The 26951-nt window shown below is 40.3% G+C and overlaps 1 protein-coding gene across 3 annotated transcripts in view; it reads right to left on the bottom strand.

Annotated features, from left to right (window-relative positions):
• The window catches only part of col14a1a (collagen, type XIV, alpha 1a), a 139979-nt gene that overhangs the window by 26232 nt on the left and 86796 nt on the right, over nt 1-26951 (bottom strand). For all 3 annotated transcript variants that reach the window (XM_085802236.1, XM_085802235.1, XM_085802237.1), the window contains 6 exons: nt 24893-25051; nt 22443-22520; nt 20546-20632; nt 16262-16315; nt 13826-13921; nt 13154-13207 (listed from right to left, as the gene is read on the bottom strand). In XM_085802236.1, coding sequence (XP_085658362.1) covers nt 13154-13207; nt 13826-13921; nt 16262-16315; nt 20546-20632; nt 22443-22520; nt 24893-25051 — 528 coding nt within the window. The remainder of the gene's footprint in view (nt 1-13153; nt 13208-13825; nt 13922-16261; nt 16316-20545; nt 20633-22442; nt 22521-24892; nt 25052-26951) is intronic.

The following is a 26951-nucleotide window of genomic DNA, read 5'->3' as shown; positions in this document are numbered from 1 at the left end:
CACAAATTAAACTCTAGACAAATTATTTTCTCCAGTTTTGTAGCCACACTTGTCTTCTGGCTAAAATTCTGGTCAAAAATGCAAAGAGACTTAGATAATAACTAGAAAAGGCATTTCCAAGAATGGAAATGGTGTGACTGCTGACAGCAGCTGAATGCTGTTGCAGAATTAGCAAATAGTGCAAGCAGTGATCACCATACAAATGTTTGACCAAGGTCGGACTTGAACCCACAACCTCATGGTCAATAGACTTCCACTCTGCCTCTAGGCCACGGTGCACACACAGTTGCAGAGACTGTTGTCTGTTGATGAGCTGCACTCTGTCTCACTCTGACATCAAGAAAGCTTGAGAGTCAAGCTTGAATGACTTAGAATGAAAATTTCTGTGAATTTCAGGCTGAGAGCAGCAGTTTCAACATGAAGCAAGTTATCAGAAGTCAACAGAGGACGACTGGGAAAATAATTCACTATAATTGTTATTGAGGCAAGATTTGAACCAGTAACCTTCAGGTCTCCAGCTCAGCAAGCTAACCACTAGGCTACAGGCAGAGACAGTATGTGAGTGGCAAAGAAAACCTTTAATAAGAGGATCACTGGCTCCTGCTTAAAAAAAAAAGGTAAGGAAAGTGCAGAAATTAGCCACACCAAGTAAGACTTAGAATGAAAATTTCTGTGAATTTCAGGCTGAGAGCAGCAGTTTCAACATGAAGCAAGTTATCAGAAGTCAACAGAGGACGACTGGGAAAATAATTCACTATAATTGTTGATAAGGCAAGATTTGAACCAGTAATCGAACCCACAACCTCATGATCACTAAACCTTTACTCTGCCACTTCACCACAGAGAGCACAGACATAAGCATGTTGCCATTGTAATGTGATGATGTGCAGAGAGCTCCCTGGCTGCATTTAAAAAATATTTAAAATTATTATCTAAGTCTCTTTGCATTTTTGACCAGAATTTTAGCCAGAAGACAAGTGTGGCTACAAAACTGGAGAAAATAATTTGTCTAGAGTTTAATTTGCAGAAAAAGTTTAATATTTTAAAAAGTATAAATAGTTAAAAAGAGAAAAGTAACGCCGATAAAGTTAAAAAAAAGCTGCACGTTTTGATATATGAATTGTTGAAATAGCACAACACCTAACACACTAACCATATGGCCACAGAGAACCTGAGTTACAATGAGCTTTATACTATGAGGAATCAAAGACTGTCCAATGACAGCTGAATAATTGGAATCAAAAGTCAAGCAATGATGTGAAATGACTGAGGCAGGAATCGAACCCGTGACCATATGATCACTAAGCCTTTACTCTGCCACTCGGCTACAGAGAGCACACTGCTTTCAAGACTGTTGTCATTCATCGTAATGTGATGATGTGCTGCAAACTGGTACGAGTAATCAAGGAGATAACAAACACCTGTAACCAATTGAAGGCGGGGGAGGAGAGCAGAATTCAACATAACATAACAAGAATTCTTCCCTTGGATTCGAACCAGTGACCTTAGGGTTGGCAAGCAGTTACCCTAACCCCTACACTACAGAGGAGTTGTCAAGAAGAGAGGTTGAGACTTTGATGAATGTGAGATTTTTCAATGATGCTTAAAACAAAAAGAAATTAATATAAATTAGCCACACCAAGTAAGAAGAGGACTTTTTTGTGACCTGTGACTATTTTTTGGTGAATTAAAATGAATTAAAAAGCACTTAACAGCAAGTTACAAAGTTGAGCTCCTTCTCCTGCTGATGTGAAAAAAATGCATTGAGCTGAATGAGAGCAGAGAGCTCCCTGGCTGCATTTAAAAAATATTTTAAATTATTATCTAAGTCTCTTTGCATTTTTGACCAGAATTTTAGCCAGAAGACAAGTGTGGCTACAAAACTGGAGAAAATAATTTGTCTAGAGTTTAATTTGTGTCCGTGCTGACAGTTTAGCCAGAAAAACTCTAGAATGTTTTTTTTGCCTCTCTACACTCTAGCTCTGCTCGTTAGACGCAATACACACACATTATAAAGCTGAAAAAAATCAGAAAAAGTTAAATATTTGAAAAAGTATAAATAGTTAAAAAGAGAAAAGTAATGCCGATAAAGTTCAAAAGAAGCTGCACGTTTTGATATATGAATTGTTGAAATAGCACAAAGTATGAAGGAGTAGAAGAAGACCGTAAAAAGGCGGAAGAAAATGGCCGAACAGAAGAACAATAGTGTGACTGCAAAGCAGTCACACTAATTAGTGTGACTGCTGAAGCAGTATATATCAAAACGTGCAGCTTTTTTTGAACTTTATCGGCATTACTTTTCTCTTTTTAACTATTTATACTTTTTAAAATATTTAACTTTTTCTGCAAATTAAACTCTAGACAAATTATTTTCTCCAGTTTTGTAGCCACACTTGTCTTCTGGCTAAAATTCTGGTCAAAAATGCAAAGAGACTTAGATAATAATTTTAAATATTTTTTAAATGCAGCCAGGGAGCTCTCTGCACATCATCACATTACAATGGCAACATGCTTATGTCTGTGCTCTCTGTGGCGAAGTGGCAGAGTAAAGGTTTAGTGATCATGAGGTTGTGGGTTCGATTACTGGTTCAAATCTTGCCTCATCAACAATTATAGTGAATTATTGGTAACACTTTCTATGAAGGTCTAGTTTATAATGCATTAGGAGCACATGCATAAGACGTTATAATGCATTTATAATGCTTTATACATGTCATTATAATGGTGTATAATCATGTATAAGAACTTATACCAAGGTTTATAAAGTATTACAAGTGTGGACATAATGTATTATAAATTAAGCACTTATAATGTTTTATACCTGCATATAAAGTGACAACAGTGTTTGAATGAAGAATCTGAAGTCCTGGGTCACATAACACATTATAACCATCTATACTCTAGCCAGTGGTAAAGACAAACATAGAACTGCTCAACATAGAACAGATACTAAATACTCAGTTATGGAAAGGGCGTAATGCCTTATAAATATCAATAATATGTTATAGGATGACTTTAAGAGCTTTTAGTAAAGTGACAACACTGTATAAAGTTATTACCAATTGTATGACATTATAACACAATTATAATCACTTAGGAGCAGTATTTTGGTGGCTGTAAGTAAAGTGTAAGTCAACCATAATGATGTTTAAAGCAACTCTTTATTTTGCAGAAACAAAATGGTTTATTGACCTATGGAGAGAATATAGGTCAATAAAAAAGCACTTCTCTTAACCAAGCTCTACAAGTTTTAAATACGAAATAAAACAGGTAGAGGCACAATATTTTGATACTCTTATCAGCTGATGTACCTCAGTTTTCAACAGTTACAAATTGCATATTTATGAATGACATGCAGGAGTCGGCCAATGATTAGAAATCTATGATTCCTGCCCAATCACTTTTAAATGTTCTTGCAAAAGTTTTGTGGTACGGTTTCCATGGTGCCTCCACACTTCAACCTTGAAGGTCTGCCATGCACGTTCCAAATGCTGAGTGTGGGCTCCAGTGTCTGGGTCAACAAAATGCCTTTTATGGCATACTGTGTGATGGTCAAATCCCATATCTCCAAGTGCCCGCTGGTAAGCTCGCCACCTTTCTCAAAGTGGAAGCCATCTTCGTCAAAGTGCGACTGCTGCTGGCAATACCATCCTCCATCATATCCATCTGTCTCAGCCTCAATCCCTTAGAATACCTTTGACAGAAATAGTTGATCTTAGTAAAATTAAAAATTAAAACATAAATCATGTACAGGCAATCAGAAGTATATGAATAATTTGGACCTCAGCATTTGCATATGGGTATTAAAATGGGTAATGTTAACAAAAAACACCAACCGATAAAATGGCTTCGGAGAGGCCTACGAGAGTTGAAGAAGATCGATCCACTTCTGACAGATCTCCTCTTCTGGCATGGCCTTTTCTGCCACATGACCTAATGGGTGAGTAAGAAAAATAATGTTAATAATTATCAATTGGCGATAGATTTAACCAACACTGTAACTGATAATTAGGCTACAAAATATTAAGTTACTGTACATCTGTGCCTGCAGCAGGGTGGGGATATACCCATACCAGATGTCATTTATTATTACATATGCGTTATTGATGAATGAATAATATCCTAGGAAGAAACAACAGAGCGCTCCTCATGCAGTTGTCACCTGTGTGGGCTGTAGGTGAGCCGGCTCGACAGTGCCTCCTTTCATTATTTTATTTTTTTCACTAGCCCCCCATCCCGGTCGGACATGTCTCTAAAATTGCACACTGGCCTGCAGTCAAAACTCAAACTACATGGTGCACGCTATGGGGGTGGCCCCACTCTTGGACAGTTTTTAATGAGGCAATGCTGCCCTGACATTTGCGCGCACACAACAATGTAGCGTTACAATAGTAAGTTGTGCAAAACACCATCATCAGTTGCTGAACGGTCCCGTAAAAAACAATGAAAACCGGACATATTACGAATTCATATCTCCCCCTCCTCCCTCCTCCCTCCTCCCTCCTCCGAAGCCGGATGTGAAAAGTGGACATGTCTGAGCATAAAATAAACGTAGCAATGGCGTTTCTTACCCCTACATATCCATCAGCTTCGGAGACAACGTTTAGGTGCATGCATGGGCCTCTTGCAGGTGGAGCAGGTCATACACGCTTTAGGATTCCTCTTCTTTGCATCCCAATTGCGTATCGTGTCCTCTTCACTCAATAAATTTGCCATGTTGACATCCTTCACCTGAACAGCGGGCAGCGACGATCTCCCATGGATCCATGCGATCTCCCGCTTGCGTCCAAAATTGCCTTCTGGGACTGGTGCGTTCACGCAAGTCGGAACGCTGGGAAAAGGGAACTCTGAGTTGTTAAAAATAAATTGAATGGTTCTCCAACTTGTAATTCTTTAGTTTAAAGTCTTAAATTCTGCTGTCTTTTCAGAGCTGCTTTTTGTTGACATTTCAACGTACATTTAATTTGTAATTATACATTAGCCTATAATGGTTGCTTAGTTTATCTTACACTATGATTACAGCAATATGTAGAGGTTAATTGCTATTGTATTGACTAAATTAGTTAGCCTGTGTTGGCAGGTAACATTAGCTGAGAGGTTATGCAAGTGAACTGAAATCCATTTTTAGCATGAACAAAATGTATTGAGTGTCAGAAGCCAGAATTTCTGAGTTCTGATTACTCCTGAACGTAGCACAGGGGACCACGACGATAGAGGGAGGCACTTGACTTCAGGTTTGAAAAGAAAGGCGGTCTGCAAAAGGCAACGAAACCAAACTCTAAGGTAATATTTTTCAACACGGATTGTAACTATGAACAAAATGCATAGGCTATAGTTATTTTGGGGGGTTTTGGCCTAAGTTTTGTCGGCCAAGCTTAAACGTTAGCATCCAGGCCACATGGGTAACATTAAAGGATCATAGGGCAGGATTTGTGAGAAAATACCGGAAAATACCCATGCGTTTTACGTTTTTTAAATAATAATGGGTGAGGAAGCGTTCAAAACCAAAAAGAACGAGCCCACCCGCGTATCTCTCCTTTGCCCTGAACGGGGTCTGTGCTGCAAAATGCGCTGCAATTCAGGGGGTGAATTTCGCGCGCTGGCCGGCGGACCTGACGTCAGCGCGTCCACGACTGCCTTCGAATGGATCAATGGAATGGAGACATGAAGAGGGCAACCGCGGCAGAGCCACTGATATAGTAACAGAGTGGCGACGCTCCCTGTTATATCAATCGCTCTGAACCACGGTGGATCCAAATTAGACCTACTGTTACTGCCAGCAAACGACCCAGCACAACTGAAAGCCCTGTTAACCCCCCCCCCCCCGCCGCTCTCGCTCCCCCTCCCTTCACACACGCACACAGCAGCAGGCAGGTCACTAACTTACACACCCTCTCCCTCTTCACTACTGTGTTATTATTAGCCGTTAGCCGCAGCTAGCGGTTAAAAGCCGACGTTATAACTTTAACAACGTTATCAGGCAGGTGGACAAACGTCCTCTTTTGCCCGGACACGTCCACTTTTCACGTCCTGGCCGGCGTGTCCGCGACGCGTCCGTTTTTTTTTTTTTTATGAAATCATGAATATGTCCGGTGTTTAGTGGTTTTCATGGGACCGCGGACCCTGACAGATGCGGCCCGACACCCGGACCCGGCGCGTTAATTCTCGGTACCGGCCTGTAGGAGTAGGAGCCCATACAGATCCATGCAGAGGAGCTCAGAGGAACAGACAAGCAGCCTCCTGCTGCAGCACAGTGAAGGTGTGTGTGTGTCTGTCTGTCTGTCTGTCTGTGAGAGCAAGAACCTACAGTAAAATACCCCCCCTCCCTCCCCAGATAGGAAAGACTGTAAAGAGTAAAGTAAACAGTGAAAAGTCTGTGCGCGCTCCCGTGCCGGTGGCTTCCCTGGTTGCTGTAGTTACGCGCAGCGGCCGTCGCGTCACTGGCCGTTCTCATTAATCCTGCCCTATGATCCTTTAAGCTAATCCAGCCAACATGTTGACAAAGCAAACGTTTGTGCATAGTGCTAATGTGGGAGCGTTTTGCTGTAAAGTTTGAATCAAATTCAAACTAACAATAGCCAAAGCATAATGCTTCAAACGCTAACCCCCAGTTGATTATGTTTTATGGATAGCCATGTACAGGAGAAGGGGAGCTGTAAATCCTCCGCCACCGAAAGACAACAGGACTTCCACTCCTGCTGTGGAGGAAGAGAAAATGGGTAGGCTATGTATTGCCATTTTAGGTTGTTTCTTTTCTGTAGATTGTCCAAAATGCATCATTAAATGTATAATATTGAAGCGTGTAAGTTAGAGCTGAAACTTTGTAACGTTAGTCATATTCAAACCATTTAACATTAGAAAATTTAAAGTTAGATGATGCCTGGTTGAGTCATATCCAGCATAGGCCTAAAAAGGTTATAGATTGTGTTTCAAACTTGGCATAGCATCCCTGTCAAGGTTGTCATCCTTGCTAATGTGTTGTGTGCAGCTCCTACAATCAAGCATGAGCTGGCCATGATCAAACTTCAGCTGGAGGCAGAGAGAGAGCGCGGGAGACTCCGAGAAGAAACCATCGAAATGCTGAAGTCCGATAAAGACTATCTTCAGCGTGAACTGACCAGCAAGGCTCAATTAATGAGGGAGCTAGTCAAATCTGGGAACAGATCGGTGGAGCCATGGGGTCCATGAAACCTGCCTTTGAAGAAGTTGGTGTTGACCGCGCAACACAATCGCCAGAACGGCAGAGCCCTGCCTCGCAGCCCCTGAAGCTTTCAGAGCTCTAGGCCAGTGGAATGAGAAGTTTGAAAAGCTCTCCACCTTTGTGGATAGATGACACGCAGCTATTACAGCTGAGATTAAGGAGCGCATAAGTGAGATGAAAGAGAATGGTACTTTGCTACCCATTGCACATTAAATGTGCAAAACAGCTAGTCTGTTCCAAGATATAATTTGTTATGTTATAAATTGCATTATTTAGTCTCTCTTTTACATATTTCAATTGTATTGATATGATATGTACAGAATAACACGCACCTTTTCTTTATATTTTGTTTTTGCAAAATAAAGTTGTTTTAAAGATCATTATGGTGTATAATTCTTAACTTACACTTTACTTACAGCCACCAAAATACTGCTCCTAAGTGATTATAATTGTGTTATAATGTCATACAATTACTAATAACTTCATACAGTGTTGTCACTTTACTAAAAGCTCTTAAAGTCATCCTATAACATATTATTGATATTTATAAGGCATTACGCCCTTTCCATAACTGAGTATTTAGTATCTGTTCTATGTTGAGCAGTTCTATGTTTGTCTTTACCACTGGCTAGAGTATAGATGGTTATAATGTGTTATGTGACCCAGGACTTCAGATTCTTCATTCAAACACTGTTGTCACTTTATATGCAGGTATAAAACATTATAAGTGCTTAATTTATAATACATTATGTCCACACTTGTAATACTTTATAAACCTTGGTATAAGTTCTTATACATGATTATACACCATTATAATGACATGTATAAAGCATTATAAATGCATTATAACGTCTTATGCATGTTCTCCTAATGCATTATAAACTAGACCTTCATAGAAAGTGTTACCGAATTATTTTCCCAGTCGTCCTCTGTTGACTTCTGATAACTTGCTTCATGTTGAAACTGCTGCTCTCAGCCTGAAATTCACAGAAATTTTCATTCTAAGTCTTACTTGGTGTGGCTAATTTCTGCACTTTCCTTACCTTTTTTTTTTAAGCAGGAGCCAGTGATCCTCTTATTAAAGGTTTTCTTTGCCACTCACATACTGTCTCTGCCTGTAGCCTAGTGGTTAGCTTGCTGAGCTGGAGACCTGAAGGTTACTGGTTCAAATCTTGCCTCAATAACAATTATAGTGAATTATTTTCCCAGTCGTCCTCTGTTGACTTCTGATAACTTGCTTCATGTTGAAACTGCTGCTCTCAGCCTGAAATTCACAGAAATTTTCATTCTAAGTCTTACTTGGTGTGGCTAATTTCTGCACTTTCCTTACCTTTTTTTTAAGCAGGAGCCAGTGATCCTCTTATTAAAGGTTTTCTTTGCCACTCACATACTGTCTCTGCCTGTAGCCTAGTGGTTAGCTTGCTGAGCTGGAGACCTGAAGGTTACTGGTTCAAATCTTGCCTCAATAACACAATTATAGTGAATTATTTTCCCAGTCGTCCTCTGTTGACTTCTGATAACTTGCTTCATGTTGAAACTGCTGCTCTCAGCCTGAAATTCACAGAAATTTTCATTCTAAGTCATTCAAGCTTGACTCTCAAGCTTTCTTGGTGTTGACACAGTGTGTTTCCAACAGGTGCAGCTTTGGGCTCGTTAACTTCAGAGTGAGACAGAGTGCAGCTCATCAACAGACAACAGTCTTTGCAACAGTGTGTACACTGTGGCCTAGAGGCAAAGTCAAAGTCTTCTGACCATGAGATTGTGGGTTCCATTCCTACCTTGGTCAACCATTTGTATGGTCATCACTGCTTGCACTATTTTCACAAAAGAGTCCTCTACTTACTTGTTGTGGCTAATTTCTGCACTTTCCTTACTTTTTTTTTAAAGCAGAAGCCAGTGATCCTCTTATCAAAGGTTTTCTTTGCCCCTCACATACTGTCTCTGTCTGTAGCCTAGTGGTTAGCTTGCTGGTCTGAAGACCTGAAGGTTGCTGGTTCAAATCTTGCCTCAACAACAATTATAGTGAATTATTTTCCCAGTCGTCCTCTGTTGACTTCTGATAACTTGCTTCATGTTGAAACTGCTGCTCTCAGCCCGAAATTCACAGAAATTTTCATTCTAAGTCATTCAAGCTTGACTCTCAAGCTTTCTTGATGTTGACAGTGTTTCCAACAGGTGCAGCTTTGGGCTCGTTAACTTCAGAGTGAGACAGAGTGCAGATCATTAACAGACAACAGTCTCTGCAACTGTGTGTGCACTGTGGCCTAGAGGCAGAGTTGAAGTCTACTGACCATGAGGTTGTGGGTTCGATTCCGACCTCGGTCAAACATTTGTATGGTGATCACTGCTTGCACTATTTGCTAATTCTGCAACAGCGTTCAGCTGCTTTCAGCATTCACACCATTTCCATTCTTGGAAATGCTTTTTCTAGTTCAAGTCAAGATGGTGTGTGAGTAATAGAGATTCATTTCAAAGCCTTGGACGTTAAAAGGTAGATTTTGTGTTATTTTTCTGCTTTATGAGTTTGATATGAGCCTGAAGATTTGCAGGGCATACAGTACATGCGCTATCTCTACAACAGGCAGAGCTGCAGATTGAGGGTGCAGATAGTGCTGCATCAGGATCTGCTTCAACTTAGTGTGCGAGTGGGATGGAGTTCAAAGAGCTGTTTGGGATCTTGGCTCCCACACACTCAGCTTTCAAACAATTTGAAGAAATCACTTCCAGTAAATTCAACAAACACAACGTCTTGTGACATCTATGAGAAATTTAAAGTGTAAATGTGTGTGGCACAATTTTGGTTCTTATACACTTGATGTATGCTGTAAGGACATGTAAGGACAATCTTTAATGTGGTGATAATGAGCCAAGACAGCAGGTACTGTAGGCCAAGGATTATGCAATAAACTAGTGCTGTTAAAACCAAAGGGTGAGTCCTCAGGTCTGTCATTCAACCCTTGTTCTTCCAAAAGCACGTAATTGAAATGGACATGAGAAAATGATGCTTGTGTTGGTTTTTCTCCAGTTACCCTAAACGTTGAAAGACATAGTCATAGTACCATTGTTGCCATAGGTTATGATGTCATCTCAATGATGTATTTAATATCCAACTCAAACAGCAAAGATTCAAGGCCCAAATCTCTGGATCAACTGAATGGCTCCACACTGCTCTGGATTCACCCTCATACTGTAGGCGTTTTCATCAACTCGACTCAAATTGTATTTTTATAGCACATTTAAAACAACCTCAGTTGACCAAAGTGCTGCACAAGTCCTCCAACTTAAATATATAATTACATTTTCATTTAATTATCCTGATTAGATTTCTTCTCAGGAATGTGTGTGTGTATGTGTTGCAATCATTGCAGTTTGTCAAGAAAACTTTTCTTACTGGAAAGTACAAAAAAAAATCCCTTTGTCACCACCATTAATCTAACGGACGCAGTGGCGCAGACCATAGTTACTCTAACAGTGACTCTGCCCTTGCTGATGTCCAGTGCTCCCTGTAGAACACCATTAAATTAATTCTGTATTACCTCTGATTGGTTCAATGCTCAATAATGGAGACGGCGGTAATGATTATGCACATCTCAATGATTCCATTAGATCTCTGTGTGTCTGTCTAACCTCATGTGAATGTGTGTCAGCAGCACAGGCACACACGCAGTGCTAGTTGAACCTTTATGTTTCCTTTATCTTCCTCTCATCCCCTCCTCCTCTCACACTCATTTACAATGTGCAGCTATGAAACAATGAGGGAATAATACGCAGCATTTCATTGAGTATAGCTCTGATAAAAAAAACAGATGTATAATTTTGAACTCACCCCTCTCCTCTAGAATAGGGCTGCACGATTATGGCCAAAATGATAATCACGATTATTTTTGTCGATATTGAAATCACGATTATTAATCACGATTATACATTATGTTAGATAAAACATGTTTTTATTGCACTTTCTATTTGAAACAAACAATAGGCTATGTGAACAAGGCTTTCAGTTCAAAATAAAACGTAAAATAAAAATAAATAATAGCCTAAAATAAAATTTACCCAAGACAAAGGGCTAGCGAAAAATAAATGCCATTGCAGAGTGCAGAGGTGTCATTCTGTACAATGGCGTAGAGATACTTGTGTAAAAAACAAAAAATAAAAAATAAATCTGGTAGAAGTAGCTGCTGATTCAACTCCTTTACTCAAATAAAAGTAAGAAAGTACAGGCTCTGAAATGTAATTTCAAAATAGGCTATAGGTAAAAATTAATTTTTGCCATCAATGATACACAGAGATGTGTGGGCAAGAGTCTGTCTAGCATGGACCAAAGCACAGCACGGACGGTTCAGCAGCAATTTGAAACGAATTAAAAACATTTAATGAACAGACCAAGTGTTTTCACACAGGCAGCGTCCAGCAGGTCGGCCTAGCTCAACTGGGCTGCCACCAAAACGGCCATAGATCGCCGTTACCGGCCGTTATGATCACGGTCGGAACGTTTTAATTACGCGACGTAACATGTAATTAACACCAAAACGGCCGCGTGGGGTGACGGGGTCTCGGTCCAGCTTCGACACCACCCCGCAGCCCGACCTCGATCCGATCCAGAGCGAGACGGCGACAGTAGACAGCCTGAGGTGCTGACTGACCAGACACAGACACACGTCATGTCTACTGTCGCCGTCTGCTGCCGACATCGTCTCACTCTCACTGCAGAGTGAGATCCATACAGCCTATGAGTGAGACGTAACACCGGGCGCAGAAGGTGACACAGTACAGCAGCATTTGAAGGTGCAGACTGACCGGCCGGGACACACACTCTGGACTGTAAACAACATAGGGAGGATGTGCTCGCTTGTTAGTTAGGCAGCTTCATGGAGCCCTGACCTCTCGTTCGCCCCCTGGTGGTTGGCGGACTATTGGTTGAGAGAGCGCTTGATTTGATGCAGCACAGCCCGTTTTTTTACATGTTAATAATCGTGACGATCATCTTAATTTAATCGTGGCAGCCAAAATCGTGATCGTGATTAAAATTCGATTAATTGTGCAGCCCTACTCTAGAATAAACAATAATAAATCAAAAGTTCAGTAGATGAGCACAAGGTGTATTGCTTGAGGACAGCATCACTACCCAGCCACTATATCTACAGCAGTTGCAACTACATCTAAATGAATTAAGAACTTGCAATTATTGCAAAACTTGCCAAATTGCTCACTGATAATACTGGCTACTGGGCAGGGCAGGATAATGAATATGGTTTTCTCAACATCTTCACACTTGTAGTTGTTTGTTCCTCAAAAATGAATCCACATTAAAACAGTATTTTGCAGCCCTGTGCACTTTCTGTTCAATATTTTGATGGACCTTGAAGGTAGGAAATACTGTTCATATTTTCACCTCTAATGGTTGTTTTGTCATTTGAGTTGTTCTTAACCAATACAGTCCTAAAGATCAAGACAGAAAACAAAGACTTATGAGAAAAATTATGAAAAAATGGATTGATGAACGTCTCGCCTTCAAAGAGCAACAGGTTTCATTTCTGTGAGCCTTCAGGGGTATTGTACCTCAGTGATAATGGATGTAGGACTCATTTGTATTCTCCACACACAATTATGAGAGAATAATTCATATACATAGTCTCTCTCTCTCTCTCTCTCTCTCTCTCTCTCTCTCTCTCTCTCTCACACACACACACACACACACACACACACACACACACACACACACACACACACACACACACACACACACACACACACACACACACGTACTTAGTTCCTTTAGTCAAGACAAAAACAGAGGGAGAGACCATGCATTTCAGGCAGAATGTCAAATAGTTGCCCCTGTGGGCTCTATTTTCTGATGTTGGTAATTACATCAACAGACCCAAACACACACTTTACCCCTGTGTCTCACTTTTTTGTCAGTTTTGACATTTTTATGAAACTTTCTCTTACCATTTGTCCAGGTGGACCGATCTCTCCTCTCTCTCCCTTCTCTCCGCCAGCACCCTGCAAAGCAAACAGTGTTGTTACAACTCAGCTGGGCCAGTGGTCATATCGATAGCTACCAAAGAACTGTAAAAAACAACATCAGTTATCTTAATAAGAGCCTGGGCCACCACAAGTCCCCAGGACAGCCTCAGCATGCTTTGGACAAGATCCTACAGGAGTGTGGAAGACTATTTGAAGCATATGTCAACATTCATCAGTTTATATTGGCTGGTGGCTGACGGCTCAACACTAAGTCAGTCTCTAAATGAACACATTTTGTGACCCTCCTGCAGACAGGTGGAAGAGGAATGGCACATAACACATATTTTGTGACTTTGTCTCATAGTCTAATGTAGCTATGAAGCTTTGGAATAACAGGACATTTGGCTCCATATTTCATATTTGTCTTGGTCCCATTTCTTGAACCATTTCGTAAAAAACACTGAAACAGCCTCTAAATATTAGACCACAGATGTTTATTCTGAAAGAACAGTTATATGTGTGAATTATGCTTGTTGAAATGATTGAGTAATTGTGGAAATTTCCAAAATGTGATGGTGCATCCAAAAAGTATTACATTACACTATCTTTCAGCATGCACACACAAATACTGTACATACTGGAGCAAAGTCTTACCGGGGGCCCCTGGATGGAGAGTCCACTGGGTCCTTGAGGTCCAGGAGGTCCTGTGAGTCCAGGAGGGCCGATCTCTCCCACTGGCCCTTGGGGGCCCTGCAAAAACAACACAATGGATTTCAGCAATCATTTTTTGGCCTCAGCTTTCAAGAAACACAGATGAGAAAATTGCTTTATTCATGTGCTAAGAAAAGAATGAAGATCACATGATGGCTTAATATCGCATAATCATGATACGGTAGATGAACACTTTTGACTTGAAATTTGACTTTCAAGAAAGTTGAAAAGTATTTCATCTTAACATATCACAAATGCATGATAATTTCAAGTCTCAGTCACATGGTTTTAGTTCTCATTGTACTCTCACAAAAATCTAAAGAATGTTTAATTGTTTATTATATGACACTTCTATACTTCCTGTGGATGTGCGCCTACTTCCTCAAAGGCTGAGGATCAAGTTAAAACTACAAACTCTGGCCAGCATCATCACTGCATGCTCGAGGGCTTTCACCGCCATTGGCTGCTTCTATAATGAGATCTACTACAGGAAATGAATGTAAACACTTGTTCATCCATCCATAATCAGATTGTGCCAGTGTGGCGGCTCATTTGATTTATGTGTGTGAGCTGAAGACAGGGTTCATGCAGTGGGAGTCAGAAAAGAGGAGAATTCCTGTAAACCGCTGCTGATTCGCAGCATTTGTAGCTTGTTGGCTCAGCAGCAGCAGTAGCCAAAGTAATCTCGACTCCAGCTGTATTTATTGTCTTACTACTCAACCACAGAGTTACTGGCTTCATGTCTTTCTTATCCATGCAAACGATCAAAAGAAATCATGGATCAGATATACATGAATGAAGTGGGAACAGAGATTGGCGAACATAGGACTGAAATGTTTAAATAAATGATATCACTAAAATATGCCACCAAACTACCTGGAGAGAAGAATTAATTGACAGATTTGTGAAATCTAAATTACTCAATTAAAATAACTTCAAAAATTTTTTTCTTGATTAATCACTGTTACAACTAATGCATCTAAACTGATTATAGAAAATGAATCATGATGAATTCATTGAGGAGCTGCTGTCATACAACAGTACCAGTGTGATCTACAGTAATAGACATGTATCAATACTGCATATTGCCTATGTGTGCACTGTACAGTATGTGCATGCCAGCAGGATAGAAAACCATAGCGCTCTCCAAAACTAACACGATTAAACCCATCAAACATAACACACATGGTATTTATTGAGAAATCTTTGGATGAAGTTGAACCAATCTTTGTTTCATTCTTGGGAATTTCTTTCAAAATGTGTGAAGTTTTAAGTTCTGGGTGGGCCACTGCATGTAGTGCACTTGATACACTGTCACTCAGCAGAGTCAAAGAAGGACGTATGGTTGAAATATTCAACTTTTTTTTATTGATTGGCAGCCTTGTGAGTCTGAGCAGAAGTGGCAGAACCCCTGCTGATTCTTCTAAAGAAAAAGCCTTCAAAAATATATTTCTTAAATCAAAGATGAAATTACAATCATATGAAGTGGTGGGTATTGGTATTGAGAAATTTCCAACAGCATTAAGCAGCGTACTGACTGCCACAGCTGGATAGCTTGTCGCAGTTTGGAACAAATTGCCATAGCAAAACTATAGCAGATGCAAACTCTACAGCAGATCTATCAAGACAAGATTTGCTATAACAGAAAGTGTGAAAGACAGCAAAGTAACAGTAGTGATACGAGTCTGCCTCGCCCACCTGTACAAGGCTAAAAGGAAGAGAAATGAATGTGGGACTTTCTAAGGTGACCACTTCTTTAGGCTCAAGGGTGCTTCACATCCTGTAGGAAGGATGGAGTGGGCTGATGTTGAAGCAAGTCTTTGTGAGTTGGGGGAATTACTACACACCACTTAAGTCTCTCCTTTTAACATCTAATCAGTGGGCTGAACAGAGGAACGGGTATGTTCTGTCCCTGAGGGTGGAGGCGCAGACCAGCAAATTCAGATTATGAATAAAGCATACTATAAACTATAAACAGGAGTCTTGCTTAGTCTTGTGAGCTCCTCAAAAGTTATAAACTGACTCCTTTGCCTCATGTGGAGTTCATTCTGATTAAACTTTAACACATTACATCATTAGGGTCTCTGATGTCCTGCCAGTTTGAGAGAGGGGAGAGGAATTACTCCAAAAAAATATTGATTTATCAAGGTTTAAGGTTCAATATGATTATTTATGAATTCATGGAAATGATGCTACTGTAGCTCCCACAGCTTATGCTTTACTGTGAACTCCTGGATGCCTCCTCTTCACCCAGAAACATGCTACCTCATGGATGAAATATAGATGGAAGATGAAATATAAATACTATTTGAGATGGATCATGTTCTGGATGTTTTGCAGTAGCATAAAGAGTCTCAAATATAAGCGCATTTTACAAACCGTTACTCCTGGCTCTCCTCTGTCTCCTCTGGCTCCCCTTATGCCTGGACCACCCTGAAACACAGAAAACAACAAAAACACACTGTCAAAACAGACATAATCAATGTTTGCAAATCCAGTGTCTGAAGACAGGGTAACAAGCCTCTGCAAAAATATCTACTCCTCAGATTCCCTTTTAAATAAAGAAATTGCTGTTCGTTTAAAAAAATCTATTAATAAAACTGGAACTGCACAAGTGTTTGATTTGAATGGATTATGAATATGATGGACAGAGGCCAATGGTGATCTGTGCTGTAAAGCGCCCCACTGGGCTCTGCACTTTATTACTCTGCATCTGTAAGTTACGGCAGGAGTCTGGAGCTGTAAACCCTGGGCTGACCCCTCTAGCCCCTTCAGATTATCCAGGGACAAACTGCACACATCTGCTAATCATTGGCCCATTTGAGATACATCCTTTTCCTGTGTTTGCTTAAATAGGTCTCCACTGGGAATGAGGTGGGGGAGAGGTGATTCCTACAGTATTTAGCCAGAGGGGACAAGAGGGATGGTTGCATGAAGGGAGTGGAATATGAGAAAAGACGCACAGATGTGGTAAAAGCAGTAGATCAGTCCTAATAGAAAGGATTGTATATCAAATCTTTTGTTTTCTTTTTCTTCACCAGATTCTGTATCATTATACCACATAATAAAGTGTTATTTTTTCCTCAATTTGTACTAGTGACAAGTTGAAACCCACCAAACTTCTGACCCAAACATTGCTGCACTGGCTAATGCATATATCTGAACATGTATTGGTATTTATGTATACCCAACCTGAAGTTATTGAGCAGGTAAAAATATGTTTATAGGGTCTGATGGTCTCCACTCAAATGCCCATACAGTAGCCTATGTATATTGAAAAAGTTATTGGTCATTGTAATGATGCCCCGCATGAATGGCCATGAACTGATCCGTGATCAGTGATCCTGGAAAAAGTAAGGGACAAATCCATGATCAGTATAAATTACAGAAATGTGCAACTGAAGGGAAACTAAGCCAGTGATAATATGAGGTTTCAACAGTCTCAGTTTGAAACAATGTAGGTAATATTATAGTCTCTTTCCTAATCTCTTTAAATGTCCCTAGTCACTATTTTCCAAATCCATCAACAGTGAAGTGGAGTTGGGAAAGAGGAAGAAGAACCACGATGAAAAAATTCAAAGAAACACCAGCAGAAAGTGTCAGAACAGCTTCAGTGATGGCATTGGTTCTCTAAGTCTCTGAACTCTACTGAAGGAATGAATGCCTATAAAAGATATTTGGTTTTGAGGTGATGATGATTGCTGTCTAACAACGGTCCAAAATTTCCCATTGGTTTAAAACTGAGTTGAAATCTGGTGACAGCAGAGGTCACAGCACCTAACTCGCATCAATTTCATACTCATCAAACCATTCAGAAACCTCATGTGTCCTATGGATGAGGCATTGTCATCCTGCTGTTCATATCACGCTTCCACGGTTTCCTTTAATTTCTCACCAGTCTGTACATATGGTACGTGAGAACTGAAAAGAGAAGACTTTTAAGTGGCAGAAACAGTCCTTAAACTCTCATTTTGGCCGTGAAGAGATTTTAATTTTACAGAGTAGAACCACTGTTCTTTTGATTTTAATTCAGCAATTGTGCCTTTGTTAATTCATTTTCAGGAAAAACATGTTATTCCAAACAATTTAATTGTGTTCATCAATTTAGCAATTTGTCTCTGCAAGTAGCATTTAATGGAGTGTTTGCAAACAATGTGTGCCCATGACTTTGGAGGCAATAAAAAACCTGCAGAGAAGCTGAAATTAGCCTCCAACATCAGCTTAGTTGTGTGTTGTGTTTGGATTTCTAAGTCTATCCAAGTCTTTAATGCCAAATACCAAACTAATATCATTCAACTATGCAATTTGGAGCCAAAGGCAAAATGTACATTTTTTTCAAACAACACTTAGATCTCAAACAGCATGGACACAATTCAGTTTTAACAAAGAGAAATGGTGGGCCAGGCATGTCTTGTTTCCCTTAATGTCAGACTGATTGCTGACTGATGTTCGGTATTGAGCCGTGTCTGAGCCAAATCAAGCGGCACAGATTACAATTCAGATGGAGCAATCAATACTATTTTAAACATGACTCAAGAAATGTAAAAACGGCAGAGGGCTGCTGCTGTTCAAGATGGGAAACCACATACAACTGGACAAAAACACAGAGATTAACTCTCAGTAAGAAGAGCACATTGTTTTGATCGATTACTTCCACCAGTCTACATGGTGGACATCAAAATAGGTTCTTGTCTGTATTGATGTACGATAGGGAGAAGTTTGTATTCTATTTAATATGAAAACTGTTGTAAATGAATAATGTTTTATAACAATTTTGCCTAATGTTATGATCTGACGGCAGTTTCTAAATGCTTTTATGATAATTCTTTGCTCTCCATCTCATTTTGTTTTGTCATTATGTTTACACATTGCATCAGCCATCCCCTTAGATCCAAGTTATTATTAAGCTTCATTCATACTGTTTGGCTTACCACTGTGAGCAAAGTCTCCGCTGCACATCAACAAATTGTGTACACATTTTTTTTTTTAGCGGTGAAACAGACATTTTTCACAGTCTGTTAGGATTTTGAAAATTCCCCTTTGTGTTGAAAGCTTTATTTCCACTGGGATTACAATGCATTTATTGTGTTAACAACCATTATATTGTTTTAACAAGGGGAATGGCACTGCCTTTTCATCTTTCCTCAAAATAAAACCCTACTGACTGTAGTGTGCAGTTTTCGCACAAAAGTGGCAATGATTTTGTCATTAAACCATTCAACTACGCCCATGTGCTGTAGTTAAAATGTGATTTAAGAAGCCCATTCAATGCTGGAGAGAGAAACAGACACAGGCACAGACAGACGGAGGAATAAAATGAGTGAGAGAGAGAAGAGTCACAGGCTTGGGGAGGAAGTGGAGGCAAAGGAAAAAAGTGAGAATAGGCAAAACAATTTAAAAAAAGATATTAGGGACCAAAGTTTGTGGAGAAAAAATAACAATAAACAAAACAAAAGGTGTAAGAAATATATAAGGAAGTTTTTCACCATCACTTTAGGCTTTTTTTTTTTTGAACGAGTTGAAATTCCATCACTGCGTCCTTGAGGTGAGCTCAGTAACCAGTAACTGCCATATAGCAGTTTAATCAAATTTTGTTAGCGTATCTTCCATGGCTTTGCAAACATTTCCCTGTTGTATGTTTCTGCCATAAAGATGAGTCAGCCACAAAAACAAAGAGATGTAGGAAAACAGAAGAGAGGGCTGTGGCCTGTGGGTGCAATTCTATACATGAGTAAATGGATCTGGCTTGTTGGACAGGGATGAAAGCTGGAGGGATTGTAATTGGCTGTGATAAATTGAATCGTCACTTTCTCAAACCATACCAGTGTTGATCCACACCCATCTGCTGCCCTCAGGCCCAAAAGGGTGGCGACAGAGACAAAAAGAGAACTAAGATACTCACATGGGGTAAAGAGGGACAGGGATGACAAGCAGGGGATAAAGAGTAGCAAACACCTAAATATCTGTGATCTATTTCATTTAGTGGGGTTTCACGCAGCTGTTCCAGATGTTAATTGTTAAAAGGACAAGAGACTAATGTACTGAGAAGGTTTGTGTATTGACTGATAAATGCACCTGCTTGATGCAAACAAAGGGTAAAGTAGAGAGAGAGAAAAAAATGTCATTTTTAATTATTATTATTATGCATTGGTACTTAACATATTTATTTTATGTACTGTATGCGTATCCTTTGTTTGTCTTTTTATGTTTGCAAAACAGCTTCCAATTGCCCACAAGGGACCATGAATTATTTTTGAAATGAGGTGAATTGTATTGACCAAGGAAATTAACCTTTTTGTGAAGCTGTCAGAGTCGCTGTTTGACTTTGATTTCACCATTACTATCTATTATTGGCAGACAAAACACTCCCCAACAGTCAAAGTGAATGAATGAATAAGTGATGCATGGGGGGAAAGAAGAAAATACGAATGATAGGGCCTGTCAACAAATGCACTGAGGTATGAATACATGACAGAATATAGAGAGAGAGGGGAAAAAGAAATGCAAAGACAAGAAGGAAGACATTAGGCTTTTCACATGGGAAGCTCAGGGAAAACAAAGACATCAAGAGACGGAAAAGATGGACTTAACACTGGACCAAGCAAAGGTCAAGTAATTACACTAATTTATAAATAACAAAGTGAGGAAACAGGGATGTCTTACAGGAGGTCCAGAGGGTCCAGGGGGGCCTTTGCTGTCCTGAGAGCAGGTACAGGCATGAGGCATGGGAGGGCACTGCTCTTCAACTCTCTGAAGAAACACACACGCAGACACACACATCATTGTATTATGCTCTAAACATACTGGGCCCCTCATGTCATGACACAACATACAGTAAAGTAACACAATCCAATACATGAACTACAGCCTGAAAATGATCTTAAAGTTTAATCTTTAGCTTCACAGAGAAATTGCTTTATCACATTGGATCAGATTGTATAAGTGTATTTAATCAACTACTAACTGTGTGTATCTGTTGGTTGTGTGTGTACTGTATGTTCATGCCTAATAACTGGTGTACTCATACAGACTCACACAGACTAGAGTTCTGTATACTACAGTATATGTATCTGCTTTTTGACTCTTAAGCCGCTCACTTGGGGTATTTATATCACAAAAATGAAATGACCCAACTAACCACAAGCACGGCCACTCAGTACAGATTTCAAGTTAACATGGCTTTAACTCGGGGCGGCGTTTAGCTCACTGGCCCCATGTTGAGGCTCAGTCCTCGGCAGGCGGCCCCGGTTCGAGTCCCGCGTCGGACGACCCTTTCCTGCGTGTCATTCCCCCACTCTCTGCCTCCCCATTTCCTGTCTCTCTCTCGACTGCACTATCAATTAAAGGCAATAAAAGCCCAAAAAAAAACTTTAAAAAAAAAACATGGCTGTCATGCCTCTGATTTCATCATAATTCCTCACAATGAAACCACAGTTATCACTGTAATTATCGAAGGCTGTAATAACCAGAGAATTAAACCACTGGAGTCAGTGAAGAGGGGTAGAAAAAAATGCTTTTAACTCATTGAGTGCCGCGCTCCTTTCCAAAGTTTTAGTCAAGTGTACCGGCAAATTAGACCATATTTGACTTTTTATTTTAGAGCCATAGTGTATTCTATATTATTGCCACCAACACATACTGTAGCTCATTTGAAAGGTTTAACTTTATCCTTCAAATGGCCACAAACCGTTTGTTTCTACGTGCCTCCGTTCCTGAGAAAAGTCAAGCTAAACATGGCTGGGTTTCACCAAAATCCCTCCTTTTTTTCTAGAAAAGGAGATAGAGCGTCTTTTATGAAAGGTGCGCTGTTTGTGTCTGTCGCTCTTCAGACACTCGCATTTCTGGATCAAAGGGCTCGTATAAGATAAATATACACAACAATTGTTGTTCTATTCACAAAACCACCATCGGGGGCGGGGGGGGCGCCACTAAACAGCAATAACACAGACGCACCGTGCCGTGTCACAGCCTCTCGCCGCGGAACGTGAGGCTCTGCCGGCCACAGCGGCTCGCGAACACCGGTCCCGCCGGTGGTCGCGGTCCGTCTGTGGTACGGGTCGGTGGTGCCGGTCTGCTTTGGTCCAGAGACCATCAGATTTTACCGCGGGAGGACTTTGGGGAGGACACGGTGTTGCTCCAGATGAAGACCGGGCGGGACAGTGGGCTGAGAGCTTCTTGGTTCAGCTCCCAGCTGCTGCAGCCTCGCGGGTGAGAGCGGAGCAGCAGCGGAGCAGCTGCTGCATCCACATGCAGACCTCCGTTTGCAGAAGCTGAGTTATGATAAAAACTTCCAGATCATGAGCTGTCATGTGACTTTGATCGTCATCTATTTCAGTTCTCCTCGTCGTAGAGTCCCCAAATTTACATATAATGTGTATTAAAGTGTCTATTTTCATAATTTAAAAAAAAAGCAAAAAACGAAAAATTTCGTTTTTGGCACTCAACGCATGGGAACGAAAAACGAGAAATTACGTGGTTGGCACTCAATGAGTTAAGGGAGAGTGAATGTAAGTGTGTGTGTTCAGAAGGTAGTATATATATTCATGTGTTCATTTCTTACCAGTGCTGGAAGTTCACAACACTTATCTCTGTTTGCCCAGGATGTACTGCAGATGATGTCAAACATCTGGAGCTGGAACTATAAACACACACACACACACACACACACACACACACACACACACACACACACACACAGACACACACAGACACACACACACACACACACACACACACACACACACACACACACACACACACACACACAGACACACACACACACACACACACACACACACAGACACAAGCCAATCCCATTAATTCTACCTTTAATATAATTATCAGTTAACACATTTCAAAATGTATGGGTGAAACAGAGGAAACATTACAGAATAGTTACTATGATATTTTGTAATTGTGTGGTTTAGTTGTGTTTCTGTCTCTGTAAGGAACAAGCAGAGACAGCCTGAGCTCTAATGACCAGCTGAAAAGTGCTGGAAGAGAGATGGACCCAGTCTGGCTGATCGCTTCAACAAACAAAATGAACGTTCTGGAGGCTACGCAAGTCTTAAACTATAGACCAGGCTATAAATTAGGTCATTGGCTTGCCGCTGATTTATTTCTAAAGTTTGGCATCGAGACTGAAGAGGGTGCCTGCTGATATATACTGTTTATTTTATTAGAAGGGCAGTGTCAAGGACTTGCATTTCTAACCATCCAAAAACCAGACATCCCCCATTACCTCAAAGGTCTATATCAAACTTAACACATGTATGTATCACAGACGCAACTTGGAACTACTATGGAAACTATGGAAAACTCCCACTTATGCTAAATGACTGTGAAACTATTTTATCTAAGAAGTTAAATACGTACAGACACGAACACATGATTACAGACTTGGATGCGATTCTGTCGGCTGGTGGAAAACTGTCTGATAAGTGTTTGTTTTTCTCTCTGCCACTGTTTCATTTACACAATCATAATCTCTATAGCTTCATATAAACAGGAAGAATCTGATGCATGGAGACATTGTACCTTTTTTGGTCCTAATTTAATTTTTACTTAAGGTGTACATAGTGTCTTGTATTATATTAAGTTTAGATGGTGCGCCTGAAAGTCTGATGTACAGTAACTAGGTCATTCTTTAGCTCAGCAAACCTGATTAGGAACTCCGAGGTTCAGTTAAATGTCAACCCATTTCTTTCAAATGTCAAATCTTAAATATTACAAATAGTCAAATTTATTGGAAAATTGACAATAATTGGAAATTTAAATTAAATATTTTTAATTCATGGAGTAAAAGCCTGCCTGTGTGAAACAGTCTTATCCTAGTAATTATAGACCTCCTATTACAGCACCATGGGTGGTCTTTGACTTCAGTCAAACTAAAACTAACACGAACACCCTACAAATACAGACTAACTGTGACCCAGATTCATAGAAATGGGCTGGCTGAGAAAAAATGCCATTATATGATTTTATCTATCCATGCTGATGAAGTATCATGTGTAATCCCCTCAATCAACTCATCACCTGAAAATCCACAGGCTCAACTGTCACTATGAACGAGAACAACACTCAGAACATAAGTCTCTCTAGATAATTAGAAATGTCCCTCATTGTGGAGCCTAAAGCAAACCTGTAGACTTTCCAACAAAACTACATCGAAACACGTCACTGCTGGCTGACGTTTAGTACAGAAAGTACAACTATAAATTGTGGTTTGTAGGACGTTAGATGCAAGATAAAGCTACCATTAAGGTTTCATTTTCTACTTTCAGCAACAATTTTCTCCAACATTATGGCTACAATGTATTTTTCAATCAATAACCATCTAACCATTTCACTGGCCTATAAGGGGCAATCTGTTGGTAAATGAACAAAATGTCATATTTTTGTTAGAAAAACTTCTTAATAATGCAGCATTTTCCAGCTAATCATTTTCTTTGGCGCAGGTTGGAAGTATAAATTTACTAATAGCAGTGCTAAGTATTCCCAGAGGCCCACGATATCTCACCTCCTTCCTTGGCTGTGTGAGCCAAACGGTTTTTTTTTGAGTGCCTGTACTCTTTAATGGGTTGAGCAGGACTAACAAAGTACATGTAAAGCACTTTGTACATTTCCATTTGCAATAAATAATATGAACCCCCATTGAGTTCCTCATTAAAATGATTTTAGATATTTATGGTTACCCTTTTACAGGCTGTAATGGTTCACACACACCTTGCCGACTTATCATTGCAATCGATGCAATAAGGGGCAATTGTAACAGATGGGTTCAGGCAGAATTTTAAATGCATATTAAAAACAAGTGTTCATTTTAATGAGTACGTAGGACAGTGGGGGATCAATCTGGGCATGTTACTCTAACTTCTTGATTTTTCTGACCCTTCCATATTCTACCATCCAGGTAATAACTCGATATTTAATGTCAGGAAGACGCATCTCAAATCTTTCAAGACCTGAGGGAACCATGAGCATATAATACGGACAAGGATTCATACTAACCGGAGCAGAGCTGTCCTGTGGACCTCTGGACCGAAACATCCTCCCGAGGACCTCCACTCCGTCTGTGGTGATGTTACCAGATGCGCTGATGGATTTCTCCCCTACAAAAGAGCAATCTAACACCACCTTCACAGATGTCTTGCTGACGGTCACATGGAGCTGTATGGGAGACAGAGAACAGGATGAATTAGAAATATTATAATATTTTCCAAATCGGGGGAAATCTATCATTTATGTTCTGAATCAAAAATCTTATGATGGAACAGCTGGGGCTGTCGACGACCGCAGCATTGTAATGCCATTTTAAGTATTTGAGCGCATCTGTTATGAGCCTGAATACTGAAAGAATATTGAAAAAGTACAACTGTCTGTTGTGTGCTTGTGCGCCAACAACAAGAAGCCACCTATCTACTGTCTAATCCTAGTTACAATGAGTTGCATGCATTGTGTGGATTTTTTTTTTTTAATAAACAGGGGCTAAAAGCATTTAAGCACACAAATTAACCTGTCCAGCCAGAATGCTTGTGAGCTCACACTGGCTCCTCGGAGGAAAGCGCTGCCTGTGCCATGAACCGTGAAATTCTACTAGTCGCATGTTTAATGAGCAGAGGAGGCTGCATCCTGCTGAAGGATTGTAATAAACTAGAGTGTCAACATCTGCATATTAATCATTAAAGGAAGTTTTTACTTTCTCATTTTTGCTTTTTCACACCAACAGTAAAAAAAAAAGCACACTTACTAAGTAAATCATCAGAACATGAACGCATGAGCAGCACACCTTTTCACACATCACGCACACACACACACACACACACACACAGTGTAACAAGGTGCAGCTAATGTGGTGTTAGACAAAGTTCATATTTGAGTGTCAGCACCTATTCCTCGGATGACATCTGGACGGCTGCTTTATAATGACTTTCTGTTCTCATCCTCCATTTGCACACTTCAGTGGACATGGTGAGTGTGTGTCTGTGTGTGTATGTGTGCTGTTCTTTCGTGATACAAAAGATGATGAAAAACCTCTAAGGTGTAGAGGGTTTGCTGGTATTTAGTGGCATTTAGTAGCTATGGACTGTAAACAGTGAATTGAAAAATCTAAAGTTAATGTATACTGCATGTTTCTTGTTATGAGTGTGTGTGTGTGTGTGTGTGTGTGTGTGTGTGTGTGTGTGTGTGTGTGTGTGTGTGTGTGTGTGTGTGTGTGTGTGTATGTGCTACGGATGTCATTCACTCTCCTACAGGCTAGCTGGTTCCTCTCATTTGCTCCAGCGGTGATTTAGACTTATTTTTAGTCCAAAAGGAACTTTTTTTCTTGGAAACAATTGACAATCTGAATCATTCCTCTGTTCTTACGCTTCAGCTACATTAAGCCCCGATCAGCTGTGGCTGGCACCAGAAAAGATGCTGTGCATTTCTTTGAAGATGATGGGAGTTTATTGTTCTTCTCGCCGTTACACACAGACTGATTTGAAAAGTCTGCGCTACATTACCAAAGAACAGAAAGTCACAATCTTTCATGTTTTCTTTTTCATCTTTAATCAACTTTCTCCACATATTTATGTTGGTCAAGTGCTCACTACGAGGGAGTATCTATTCTACTGCAGATCAAACGTGGAATTAAATAAAGTAACCCTGAGGTTGACAGGATACAAACCTCAAAACGGAGACTTGGGATCAAGTTCTAACAAAACAGAGGAAGGAAAAAAACAAAAGCACTGACCACACGATATGAAGTTGAAATATAAGACATATAAGCAGCATAATGTTTTTCACTCTGTGCTGCTGCTGGCAGGTCAGATGGCTGGGTGCAGTCTACAGGATCCATTCACAGCTAATACTTCTGCCAGCACATGATGAATTAGCCTCTCTCTCCTTCTCTTTCCCTCTCTCTCACACACACACACACACACACACACACACACACACACACACACACACACACACACACACACACACACACACACACACACACACACACACACACACACACACACACACACACACACACACACACACACACACAGATAAACAGACTTTCACTGTGTTGTTTTTCCTA

Source organism: Trachurus japonicus, chromosome 16 (genome assembly GCF_045865225.1).
Source record: "Trachurus japonicus isolate A0001 chromosome 16, Traja_1.0".
NCBI classification, from domain to species: Eukaryota; Metazoa; Chordata; class Actinopteri; order Carangiformes; family Carangidae; genus Trachurus; species Trachurus japonicus.
Note: the sequence above shows the minus strand (reverse complement) of the source record. Positions and strands in the feature narration are given on the sequence as shown.